The sequence below is a fragment of the Hypanus sabinus genome, unplaced genomic scaffold (genome assembly GCF_030144855.1).
Source record: "Hypanus sabinus isolate sHypSab1 unplaced genomic scaffold, sHypSab1.hap1 scaffold_140, whole genome shotgun sequence".
Classification (NCBI taxonomy): domain Eukaryota; kingdom Metazoa; phylum Chordata; class Chondrichthyes; order Myliobatiformes; family Dasyatidae; genus Hypanus; species Hypanus sabinus.
This window is the reverse complement of record NW_026779472.1, coordinates 117189-131458: the sequence shown is the minus strand read 5'-3', so window position 1 is coordinate 131458 and position 14270 is coordinate 117189. Positions and strand designations below refer to the sequence as shown.

General features: G+C 43.3%; 1 protein-coding gene across 1 annotated transcript; it reads right to left on the bottom strand.

Moving 5' to 3' along the window:
* Positions 1-9389: 9389 nt before the first annotated feature.
* LOC132386932 (N-acetyllactosaminide beta-1,3-N-acetylglucosaminyltransferase 3-like) lies at positions 9390-10739 on the bottom strand. The gene has a single exon (XM_059959289.1). The coding sequence runs from the start codon at positions 10737-10739 to the stop codon at positions 9582-9584; it is 1158 nt and encodes a 385-aa protein (XP_059815272.1). The 3' UTR covers positions 9390-9581.
* Positions 10740-14270: the final 3531 nt, after the last annotated feature.

Here is a 14270-nt window from a genome sequence, read left to right as displayed (position 1 = left end):
TTGGAAAATGCGGACTCTCCAAATGCATCACCCGTTACCTGGTCAGAATGGCAACAGCGGATCTGATGGTGGTTATCGTTGCTGCTTTAGTGGAACAGACCAACAATATCTACATTTATTCCAGATCCCTGCTCATCACTCCGGTATGCGCTCTGAAACTTGTATTTGCGGCTGTGACGCAGGACTGTTCTGTTTGGTTCACGGTCAGTTTTACCTTCGATCGCTTCATCGCAATATGTTGCCGAAAGTTGCGGGAGCGATACTGCACCGAGAGAACAGCAACGGTGGTTATCATCAGCTGCGGGAAATGTGTCCCTTTTTACTTTTCCATTGAACCTTACGTCATCATTGACAACACGCCGTGGCGGTGCACCGGCACACATGAATACGCTACTTCACCCGTGTGGAGAGGATACGAATTACTGGACGGTATTTTAACACCATTTCTACCAATCGGCTTAATCCTGGTGTTTAACGGGTTAACCGTAAGACATATCGTTGTAGCAAATAGAGTCCGCAGAAAGCTTCGGCACAGCAGCGACAATCAGAAAGATGCTGAGGTGGAAAAACGCAGAAAATCGATGAGTTTGTTGTTTCCTATATCAGCTAATTTCATATTATTGTGCATGCCCTCTGTAGCCCATTCCCTGAAATGGCAAACACAAAACTATTTTTACGAGGACAGATATTTGAGTTCCTCGGTATACATCCTCCAACAACTTGGGTTCATGTTTCAATTTCTCAGCATGTGCACCAATACCTGTATCTATACACTGACACAGAGGAAATTCAGAGAAGAGCTGAGGAATGGAATGAAGTATGTGTTTACATTAAATGGTCATCTGTGTAGATAACGCCCGTGTCTAATGTAATTCAGCGGAGCTTTCAAATAAAGTCCTTTTACAATGAACAGATTTGGGAAATTTGTCATAAATTCATCCGGAATTCATCCTGGTTATCCGGAAATTGCAAAATTGGTGGAAGATGGTTTGCCTCATACAGTTCAGGTAGGTAGCAATACACACGTTCAATGCTGCTGGAGTGATTGTTAAATTGGTTGAATTATGTTCCAAACTATCACAGACACTCGACTGTCACTAGGACAGAGATGGCTTCATGAATTTCTGGGTTTTACATGTTTCAAAATAGACAGGGTCAGGTAACAGATTGTAAAGGGAGTGCGATGGGAAACCAGGGATAGTATCACAGCTGCAGAAAGGGAGGACAACGTTGAGCGTTCGTTTTTTAATAGACTGGGAGACGAACACTGTTTCTGTTCTCCCTTTTGAAATGGGCGCGATCTCACCAGTTGGAGTATTCTGTACAGCCGCCCACAAGATCAACAAAAAAAACGCAACGGGAACAGTAAGGAACCGATCGGGGAGCGGAACTTGGACATGAGCCATGTTATTGGCACGGGCAACTGCAACTTCCCTAATAGTCTTTGGCACCTATTCAGGGTAAAATGTTTAGCAAAGGCATAAACTCTCAGTTGTGTTCAGGAAGGATTCATGTCTCTATAAGAAGAAATGCTGACTGGCGAACTTTCCATACCAGATCTGATATTAGAAAAGGAAACGGGTTGTGACAGATCTTTCTGCGGGTCCGCATTTCAGAACAACAGGGAGAACTTCCCGACATTTACCTTGCACAGTTAAGACCAGGGAGCATGGGTTCTATTTAATTGGGGGTCAGCGATTTGTGGTGCTGCCTGGCAGGAGCTTAGGAACGTAAATTGGGAAATGATGCACTCGGGGTATTGCGCGACAGATATGTGGGGATTGTTTAGGGAGCACTGACACGGGGTTCAGTATAGGCTTGGCCCACTGACGCAGGGAAAGGATGACAGTGTAAAGTAACCCTGGGAGAGAAGAAATTTGGAACAACACGTCAAGAGGAAGAAAGAACGATACTTACAGAAAAGGAAGAAAGGATCAGGTAATGCTACAGCGAGTCACAATGTAGACAGGAAGGAATTTAACAATGGACTTAAAAGACATAGAGGGGATTTGAGAAATCCTTGACGAGTTGCACTGTGAAGAACAGGAGGAGACTGGAGAGAGTGTGGGCAGATCAGAGGTAAAAGAGGAAAACTTGTGTCTGGAGTCCAAAGAGGCGGTGAAGCTCCTCACTGAATACATTGATCAATGTGAACACAGCGTAAAAAGGCAGATATGCCAGAACCTGCCGACGGTGAGAAAGAGGATGCGCTGTAAACTTGGAAAACATTACGATAGATGATTCCCCGATACCGGAAGTGATATAGTCCAGGTAATTTTGGAAGGCGAGAAAAAATATTGCTGCGCTTTTGGACAGGATATTTGTGCCTTCGCTGGCCACGGAAGTAGAACTAGATGATTGGAGGGTGGAAAATGTTGTTCATTTGTTGACGAAAGATAATAAGGATAATTTTTGGAATTATAGACCAGGGAGTCTTACATCGGTTGTGGGTAATCTACTGGAGAGGATTATTGAAGGTGGAACTTATGAGTATTTGGAGAGATGTAAGACTGCGGCGGAGAGACAACATGGCATGTTGTCATTAATGAGTCAGATTGAATTATTTAAAAGTGAAAATAAAACTAACGGATGAACCAGGACAGTCGATGTGGGTGCATTAATTATGGTCAGTTGTTTGATCAGTTCCCCATAGTAGACTCATTCAGAAAGTCAGGAGGCATGGGATCGAGGGAAACCTGGCTACGTTGATTCAGTATTGGCTCCTAACAGAAGGCAGATGATGTGGTGGACAGAGTGAATTCTGGCTGGAAGACAGAGCGCAGCCGTGTTCCTCATGCAGAGTCGAAATTCTGCTGCAGTTTACAACTCTATTGCGAGTCTGCAGTTACCAGTGCTCTCAGAAACAGGGCTGAGGAAATAATCGATTTAATCTGATCACACCGTAGCACCTGGATAATTAATGGAATTAGGGCTGAAGATGCCAGCAAATCGCTGAGTGATTGACTGCACCAGCGCGTTTTCTAAACTGACCTGTCATTTACATATTACAGGGCAAATGCTACAATGACTTCAAAGCATCTTTTCCAATGGAGCCCTACAATTTAAAACCAGCATTTCAAAGTGCTCAGCAGCAGCTTCTGCTGCTTATTAAAAGAACCAGCCGTCCAAAATGGCAATCCGAATTCATAATTCAAGTACACACCAATTTATCCAAATGCCAATTTACCTCTGAATCGTGGTTTTATCATATCGGGTGTAGAAATGCTCATATTCCGATCCATTTAACCCTGAATCCACATGGCCGATGTGGAATCCGTGTCTCCCTCTGAAATCAATAATAAATGAAACACACAAAACTACACAAACTAAAAACGCAGCGAAGGCAAAGCAATAATCAGGCTCACGCTTGTCTCCCTTCAAACCCATCGCAGGCAATTGGGGAATACAGAATAACCATCCAAATTACTTCAGTGTTGCATGGACAGAGGGATCGAACAGTATCAACGACTTTCTAGATCGGTCGGTGCTGTGTGACGCTGAAGCTCTAACCCAGATACACAGTCAGACAGCCATAGGAAACTACAGCACAGCAGGGTCTCCAGCCCGTCAGGTCAGTGAGGAATTATTTAAATTGCCTACTGCCATCGACCTCACCCGGACCGTGGCCATCCATATCCCTCTCATCCATGTACCTCTCCAAACATCTCTTAAAGATTGGCATCGGAATCTCAATTACCATTTGTGTTGGCAGCTCTGTCTACACTCTGACCACCCTCAGGCAGAAGAATTTCCCCCTCATGTTTCCCTTAAACATTTCACATTTCACACTTCACCCATGATCGTCAGTTGTATTCTCGCCCGATATCAGTGGAGAAAACCCGCTTGTATTTACACTCTCTATACGCCTCATAATGTTGTATACCTCTATCAAATCTCCCCTCAGTCTTCTACCCGCTCGGGAATAAACTGCTAACACGTGTAATCTTTCCTTTTAATTAAAAACATTCAGTCCGTCCCGGCATTAGCCGTGTAATTTTTTCTGCATTATTTTAATCATATTTTAATCTTTCTTGCACACACTATTCCAAATTAGGCCCCAATAAAGCCTTAAACAGCAGCAAAATATCGTCCCAGCTCCTGTACTCAGTACTTTGGTCTATGACGGCCAATGTACGAAAAGTTTCTTTTACGACCTTGTGTAACAGTGCCGCAACTTTCGTTGAATTATGGACCTGCATTCCCAGATTCGTTTGCTCTGTCGTACTCCTCAGTGCCCTATTTCTCATTGTGTCAGACCCACCCTGGCTGCTCCGCCCAAAGGGCAACGTCTAACACTTGTCTGATCTAAATCCCATCTGCCATTTTTCAGGCCATTTTTCCATTGGTCCAGATCCCGCCTCATGCTCCGGGAGTCTTCCTCGCTGTCAACTATATCCGTAATGTTGGTGTCATCGGCAAATTTGCTGATCTAATTAACGACATTATTATCGAGATCGTGGATATAGATTACAAGTAACAACGGGCCCAGCAACGATTCCTGCGGATCTCCTCTCTCCATTAGCCTCCAATCAGAGAGACAACCATCCATTACCACACTCTAGTTTCCCCAACATAGCCAATGGCTAATCCAATTTACTACTTCATCGTGAAAGCCAAGCGACTGAACCGTCCCGACCATCCTTCCGTGTAAATCTTGCAAATTCCTTGCTGAAGTCCCTGCAGACGCATCCACTGCCTTGCTGTCAACACCATTCCTGGTTACTACGTCCTAAAGCTCTGTGAGATTGGTTAGACATGACCTACTATGCACTGGCCCATACTGACTATCGTTAATGTTCCTGTTTGTCCAGATACTTCCCTTCATACCCCATGACCAGCATAGTCTCAACACCGAGGACAATTCATCATTACATAATAGTTGGCAAGTCCCTTCCAAGCAAAGCTATCGAGATCATCCAGCGGTCGGTACTAATATATATATATATATATATATATATATATATATATATATATATATATATATATGGTCTATTGTTTTTTTTTATTCTCCTGCACTTTATTATCCAACGCATTGAGAGTAGTCTGGAAAAGCAAGGTGTAATTAATTAATAATTAATTTAAATAATTTTAAATAATTAATCGACTTACTTAACTATAGCAAGATACGGTACTCTCGATCGAGCACAGAACACAGAATATTACTGCACAGTACATAAGGTTCTGATAGGCTTTCGACTAATGTAAGTTCAATCTAACACATCTCCCCTGTATCTGATTCAGAATCAAAGGTTTCAAAGGTACACTTAAAGAATCAGAACCAGATTTAATATCACAGACATACGTCGCAAAATTGTTAACTTTACGGCAGCAGTACAATGAAATACAGGATAAATAAATATAGAGAAAACAAAACTGAGATACAGGTGGCAGCGGGGAAAAACGCTGTTCCTGAATCGCTGAGCCTGAGCTTTCAGGCTTCTGTATCTCCTTCCCGATGGTAACACTGTGTAGAGGGCACGTCCTGTTAGTGGGCAATGTTAATGATGGATGCCACCGTGACAAGAATCATTCCTTGTAACAATGATCAATGAAATACAGAAAATCTGTATTTACCAACAAGTATATTTTATTATTTCTACTAAAATCACGTAGATTTGCACACTATCTTCCTGTGTGCACACTACTGGAAACCCAGACACTCCATGAACAGTCAATTAAGAGAAAAGTTTTTACCCGGTAAAGAGTCTACGTTTATGTTTCCATAGAAACATAAAAAGCATAGAAATTCTACAGCACAATACAGGGCTTTCGGCTCACAACGTTGTGCCGAACATGTCCCTACCTTAGGAATGACTAGGCATACCTATAGCCCTCTATTTTTCTAAGCTTCATATACCTATCCAAAAGTCTCGTAAAAAGACCCAATCGAATCCGCCTCCACCACTGTTGCCGGCAGCCTATTTCACGTACTCACCACTCTCTGAGTTAAAAAAAAAACTTATCCCTCCGCTGTACTGACTCCCTAGCACCTTCAACATGTGTCCTCCTGTGGCAACCATTTCAGCCCTGGGAAAAAGCCTCTGAATATCCACACGGTCAATGCCTCCCATCTTATTCCGATCCCCATGTATCCGATCTCCACGTGTCCGTGTGGTACTACTTTTCGACAATGGTTGGTCTCTGGCCGCTGGAGAATTATCACCCTGGCATATTTGGTGCTCCAGAATCTTATATTGTTCCTCATTAATTGAACCATTGGATTTCCAAACCATTGGCTCAAGGTCACCTGACCTACCTGGGTCACATGGTTACTGATCATTGTACAGAGCTACAACCAACATATTGTACCTGGCTCTGCCCACCCCAGCCTTGTGTATTCGTATCTTTACACCCTGACTGGTCCAAGCCAGTTAAATGAGGCAACCCAGACAGAGTCTGACGAGACTACCGATTGCTTCTTTGATATGTCTGGCATTTTATATAACAAGTAGCCACTCCCCTGAGCATGGTCTCTGGTTTATTGCTCTGATTAGATTGTCCCTGGGTCAAGAATCAGTTCAGAGTCCACGCCCTTCACATAACAAATGGCGACTTGTTTGAGAATGGTCTCAGGTTTAGCAGATCATTACCTGAAGCTCCCTGTGTCCACATTCAGTTCCTCTGATTAAATTATTCCAATGCAAGAAACAGTTCATAGTCCACAAAATGGGGGGAAACAGAGAAAACTGGTTTGACTGCTTTCCTGTCCTTGATCAGACTGTAGTTTCTTCTGGCCAACAGTGTTTAATGAGCCATTCAATCTGACACGACGGTATCTTTCTCGGGTCTGCTGTCGTCTGAATGCACCAGGCTGGATGATGGAGGTTTTGCTGAGATGCCGAGTGCTGTAAGTGTCGAAGGGGTTTACAGAAATGCGGTGTGATGTCGGGGTTGGAACGGTTTTGTTACGTACCCCGTAACGGGTTAAAAGAACCAGCATAAATAGAACACACCTGGAGTCTGGTATTGTTACAAACAAAACACTACTTAACAGTATCCACGTAATCTCGTAATATAAAACCAGATAAACCAAACAGATTAGCAGAGTTTATGCATATGTAAGCGTGTAAATATAAAACCTCAAACATCTTCAGCTTAGGTGGTAAATGATACAGTCTTACGATGGTATAGGAATGACGTCAGTTCATTTCGCGATATTAAGAGTAGAATTGAGGAGAGAGAGAGAGAGAGGTGATTTGTTTTCCAAGTAAGCTGATGTCGTTGATCGTTCAGTTGCATTCCGAAGTCCTGTTAAAGTTTTATGATCACACAAAAGAGTACCGCCTTCACGCAGTAAAGTTATCAAAGGTTAAACGCACCGATAACATTCCACCGGCCACCCCTTTCCGACACTGCGATCAAAACCCACCCTTTCCTGGGCACTGAACGTTCATCCAGTGTCTATTTCCTCTGTATTTCTGTCCGTGTCTTCCGTGTGTCTGTGTGAAAAGTGTGAAAAGCAGGCTGACCTTGAATATATCCCAGACATGCTGAACGCCAGCTGCCCATTATATAGCCCCGCCCTTACGTAACCATGGCGACTCACGAGCTGCTCCGTGCTCTCTCTCTCTCTCTCTCTCTCTCTGAATCGATGTACACCAACTCTCTCTCTTTTTAAAAGCACAGTCCATATTGAATACACCTCAGCATCTCGTCACAGCTTTTACAGACAGCGAGGGGTGTCAGCACACTTCTCCACTGATGTGGAAATGCAATTTACTTGTAGTACCAAACTGGCATTTCTGTCTGTAACAAAATGAAACCCGTCTTGTGTCGGAGTGTTTTGCTAATAATGTTCGTGCAACATTATGCTGAGTGATCCTGAGTACCTGACTGCAGACCGCAGTCCCTACACTATGATGGCAGAATATGGCATTAAAGGCAAAACTTTTGGCAGTGCGGAGGATCAGAGGGATCTGGTTCCGAGTCCACAGAACACACAAAGCTGCTACACAGGTTGACTCTGTGGTTAAGTTGGCATATAGTGCATTAGCCTTCACCAATTGTGGGATTGAGTATAAGAGCTGAGTGGCAATGTTGCATCTATATAGGACCCTGGTCCGATCCCACTTGGAGTACTGTGCTCAGTTATAGTTGCCTCACTACAGGAAGGACATGGAAACCGTAGAAAGGGTGCAGAGGAGATTTACAAGGATGTTGTCTGAATTGGGGAGCATGCCTTATGAGAATAGTTTGAGTGAACTCGGCCTTTTCTCCTTGGAGCGATGGAGGATGAGAGGTCGCCTGATAGAGGTGTACAAGATGATGAGAGGCCTTGATCGTGTGGACAGTCAGAGACTTTCCCCAGGGCTGAAATGGCTAGAATGAGAGGGCATAGTTTAAGGTGCTGGGAAGTAATACAGAGGAGATTTCAGGGGTAGGTTTTTTTTTACACAGAGAGAGGTGAGTGCGTGGAATGAGCTGCCGCCGGCGGTGCTGGAGGCGGAAAAGATACGGTCTTTAAGAGACTCCTGGATGGTCACATGCTTTGAAAAAGAGGGCTGTGGGTAAAGCCTAGGCAGTTCTAAGGTAGGGACATGTTCGGCACAGCTCAGTGGGCCGAGAGGCCCATATTGTGCTGTAGGTTTTCTATGTTTCTACTCAGAAGACAGCCACTGGGTTTTTCCCACCTTCCTTTAATTTGCTGTTACTAATCAATCCCAAATGACGATTGGCCACTAGTTGATTGGTCACCGATTGCTCTATTGCCCCTCGGACAGTGAGCCTTATTGAAGTCCCCTCCTCTCCAGATTTCCGATGTCCAGGTTGGCCACTAGTGAAAGCTACCGGACTTAACTCTCAGTGATGACCGTGTCAATACCAACAACATGACACTGGCAGCCGAGTACATTGTCTTAGACAAGACACCTGCCAAATCTAATGCCACTCCCCTTCGCACTACATATGGACTGCCGTCTATGTATGCATATTGATCTGTTGTCCCCACATGTTCATTGATCTCTTTCCCTCTCTGCAATGTAAATACTCCAGTTCAAGCCATCTCGTGCGTGTGTGCTTTTATTTGATATGTAGTTACACAGACACAGTGCAGGCTGACATTTGAGTACAGAAGTGATGACCATAAGTTTCTCCATTCCTCCAACCCTGAGACAATTTCAGATCTGGATTCTTTGTTGTTCTCACAGTTCCAGTCCAAGAAATGCATTTGTCTCTTTCACATTTTGCAAGGGGCATGTAAGAAACGGCAAGAAAAAAATACACAGATATAACTGTTACTAAAAATTTTATTTGTGCCTTATTATACAAATGCCCCAAGTGAACATGTTGTACCTATCTGCACGCAATGCAACAAGGACTGCCCACTTGGAATAACTTTACAATTGACTTAAATTGTGATGCTTCTGTCAATATTGGAAGTCATTATGGGTGCAGTAATAATTAGGCTGAGTGATGACACCTGATAGCGTTTCAAACATTTGTAGAATGTAGAAAGGCGCCGACACTATGAGTTAATATATCCAATATAATTTAGGAATTAACCTTCGTACATTGCATAAACAACTGATTAACACATGTGCACAAACTGCATTCCATTCCAACAGTTGCTACATTCTCATGACTCATGTGGTCCTTTCCGTGGATGCAGACTTCTGGGGAGCACGAGCACACTTCAGATTGGCATCATGCACCGCATCCCACATCAGTAGCAGTTCGAAAGGCCGAAAACGGTGCACTAGCAGCAACTCACGGTAATAGCAAGGATTGAAAGATTCATCTTGGGGTGAAGGAACACTGATTCCAGCTATCCTGAATCCGCTATGGGAGCGTGGGGCTAGTCCAGCCTTGGCCAGACACATCCCCAAAAATACGTCATCAATGGGGAATAGTTCAAGGTCTTGGGCTATGTGGTAAATGATATGAGCTGTATGCACAGACATAAGTATCCCCCCTCCACCAGCGTATGGTGGGTACGACTTGATGGTGGTCACTATTTCTGGCACATAATACTTGCTCCACTTCTCGCGAATAGGCCCAACCCCATAAATGAGATGGCCCACAAACAGGTGTTGGAGAACCTTCATGCCTAGCAAATAATCAACCATGTTATCGGTATTGGCAAAGACATCATCATCTCCATTGAAGATGAACTTAGCACTGGGGCAATATTCACTGACCCACTGCAGCAACTTGTATTGTTTGAGGGTGAGGTTGAAAAAGGTATCCAAGAAATCCCATTGTAGAACATCTCTGTGTTCTCTGTTTTCCATGGCTAACAGCTGATTCAATTTCCTGCTTTCTTTTTGGTCAGGAGAGACACCAGAGATAAATACTCTCTTAATTAGGACCCCATTGAATTCGCGTTCTTTGCCCCAGGTCTTCCTGACCACTTCCCGCCGATCCTGGTTGAAAGGGTCAGATTTGATCACCAGGAGCAGGAAGACATTGTGAGATCCTTCTCGACCACCACATTTATCTGGGACATTTTCAATCATGTCAAATTCTCGACAGTGTTTATACAACAAGAAGTTTTTAATGTGCTCGTTCTCTTGATGAAATGAGGACAGGTGCAGCAATGTCGTGTTCGCGTGGCACTTTGGCTTGAGCACTGATCTAGTTGCATCAGCTGTAACAACCTTGGGCAGATCTTTGCGATGAACAGTTTCTGCAACATCACCAGTCTCTCGACGTCGGACATTATCCCAGAACATGAAGAACAATCCCAGAATAATCAGAACACCCAGCACTACTTTCTCATGGAATCGCCGATGTCTTCTCATATTTCACCTGAAATAGAGAAGAAATATGGATTAATTCAACGAAAACTTTACATTTACATGATGCTTGAGAACAATGAGAAGTTTAAGCTGTAATGAGGTTCACTAATGCTTTGTAATATTGAACCCCAAAAAGGTGGTGAGGTAAGGGATAGACAGGGCCCTACACGCTGCTGTAAGTTTAGTTGACCTGAAGCATTCCATCCCAGCAGAAAAACAAATCTACCTATAGGATACCATCTCTGTCATTACACTGAAAATCGCATAGTTTCTTTCTGAGCATTAAAGATATATGATTCAAAAGGCTGTATTCCACCTCGCTTCACAGCTCTCATTACTCCTCTCGGGGCATAAACTGAGCTGGGCCAGACATAGAGCAATATAGCACAATGCAGGGATTTTGGCCCCTGATGTTGTACCGTCCTTTTAATCTGCTCCAAGATCAATTGATCCCTACTTTCTCAAATAGCTGTCCATTTTTCTTTCATCCATTTGTCTATCTAAAAGCCTCTTAAATCTCACTGATACATCTACCCTTATCACTTCCCAGGCTGTGCATTCCATACAACCACCATTTTCATTTTGTAAAAAAAAATACTACTTCTGACAAACCCCTCTACTTTTCTCTAATCACCTTAACATTAGCAATATAGCACAATGCAGGCAGTTTGGCCCATGATGTCGCACAAACCCTTTAATCTGCTCCAAGATCAATGTATCCCTACTCTGTCAAATAGCTCTCCATTTTTTCTTTGATCCATGTGTCTATCTGAAACCCTGTTCAATCTCACTGATGCATCTACCCTTATCACCACCCAGGCAGTGCATTCCATACACCCACTATTTTCTTAAAAAAATACTACTTCTGACAATCCCATAAACTTTTCTCTAATCATCTTAACACCATGCCCCATCATATTAGTCATTTCTGACCAAGGAAAATGTTGTTGGCTCTCCATTCTCTCTATGCCTCTTAGCAGCTTATACACCTCTATCAAATCACCACTCACAACACATCCCCCCCCACCTTTGCTCTAAAGAGTAAGGTCCCAGCTCACTCATCATTCAGGTTGAGTTCACAGGTTACTGATACTATGGAAGATGATGTATTATTGACCATTGATTAGTAACTGAATATATGGCAGTGCAGGTAAGGTAACGTGTTAGCATAGCTACTGAAAGCATGAGATTTTCAGGGCATTTCAACCTGGTCTATGTATGCCTACAATAGGAGAAACAAAAGGAAGTATACTCAAGGACCTTGGTTTCCTGCTTCTATTTTAACCAGAGAATTGTATTCAAAGTTAAATTAGCAGTGGCCCACCAACCACGCTGCCATCCATTGGTCAAGCCACTTTATGGAAGGCTGCAACTAAGGCATTACTAGTCCCAAAGGCAAGGCTAAATCCACCCAGACATTCAGTAGTAAGCAATTGTGACAAGACAGCGAAGCCATCTTAGGCCTATATCTATTGAAGGAAAACGGCACCAGCATCATCTATGGCAGGAATTTACGCTTCATGAAGAGCAGTGAACCTTGGATTCCAGGAGCCCAGAGAAAGCACAGATAACTGATAGCAGAACTGGGCAGATAGTTAGGATGATCCACAATGTGTATGAGTAAAAGCTTGGATGCCAGGAGCCCTGAAACGACACCAGTGACTGATAGCAGTACGCTGTGTACAAGTAAAACTATTTGCACTGGGATGCAACTTGTGTCATTTAAAAATTATGCAATCCCAGAATAATGCAATCTAAACAGGCCCATCGGCTCAACTGGTCCATACCAACCACAGCATCCTCCCTGCTAGTCCTAGTTGTCTTGTTTGGCCATATCTCTCCAAGCATCTCCCTTCCATGTACCCGTCCAAATGCCTGTTAATCGTGGCAGATGAACCCAATTCAACCACTCCCTCTGGTAGCTTCTTCCGGGTACTCACTATCCTCTGTATACTGAAGTTATCTGCAAGGTCACTTTCCAATTTTTTCCCTCCTCCCTTCTATCTGTGACCTCTCATTTTGGACTCTCCAACTCTCCAATAATGACAATCCACCTTATCAATACCCCCTATGATTTTAAACATCTGAGGTCACCTCTCATTCTCCAATGAAAAAAGGTCCAGCATGGCCAGCCTCACTGTAACCCCGGTCCTCTCGTCCAAAAAACATCCTCCTAAATCTCTTCTGCACCCTCTCCAATTTGGCGGCGTCTTTCCTATAACAGGGTAACCAAAATTCTAGATAATATTACAAAAGTGGTCTCAGCAACATGTAACTGCAAATTATGCCCCGCCCCCACACTCTACACCATAACTGTTGAAGGCTGACATGCTAAACGCTTTTTTTCAACATCCTGCCTTACAGTGAACTGACTTGTCAGCGGCTTGCCTTTCAATGTACATTTGAATGTCTATCATCTCACATATAACCATATGACAATTACAGCACGGAAACAGGCCATCTTAACCCTTCTAGTCCGTGTCGAATGCTTACCCTCACCTAATCCCACCGATCTGCACTCAGCTCATAACCCCCCATTCCTTTCCTGCCGTTTTAAAACCTATCCGTTTTTTTAAATGGCAATATCGAACCTGCCTCTACCACTTCTACTGGAACCTTGTTCTACACAGCTACCACTCTCTAAGTAAAGAAGTTCCCCCTCGTGTTACCCCTAAACTTTTACTCCCTGTCTCTCAACTCATGTCCTCTTGTTTGAATCTCCCCTATTCTCAATGGAAAAAGCTTATCCACGTCAAATCTATCTATCCCCCTCATAATTTTAAATACCTCTATCAAATCTCCCCTCAACTTTCAACGCTCCAAAGAATAAAGACCTAACTTGTTCAACCTTTCTCTGTAACTTAGATGCTGAAACCCAGGTAACATTCTAGTAAATCTCCTCTGTACTCTCTCTATTTTGCTGACATCTTTCCTATAATTCGGTGACCAGAACTGCACACAATACGCCAAATTTGGCCTCACGAATGTCTTGCACAATTTTAACATTACATCTCAACTCCTATACTCAATGTTCTGACATATAAAGCCTAGCATATCAAAAGCTTTCTTCACCACCCTAACCACGAGATTCCACCTCCAGGGTACTATGCACCATTATTCCTAGATCACTCTGTTCTACTGCATTCCTCAATACCCTACCATTTATTAAGTATGTTCTATGTTGAATAGTCCTACCAAAGTGCAGCACCTCACACTTATCAGCATTAAACTCCATCTACCATCGTTCAGCCCACTCTGCTAACTGGCCTAAATCTATCTGTAAACTTTGAAAACCTACTTCATTATCCATAACGGCACCTATCGTACTGTCATCTGCATACTTACTAATAAAATTTACTTTCCTATCATCCAGATCATTAATGTATATGACAAACAACATTAGACCCAGTACAGATCCCTGAGGCACACCACTAGTCACCGGACTCCAACCTGACAAACAGTTATCCACCACTACTCTCTGGCATCTCCCATACAGCCCCTGTTGAATCCATTTTACTACTTCAATATTAATAC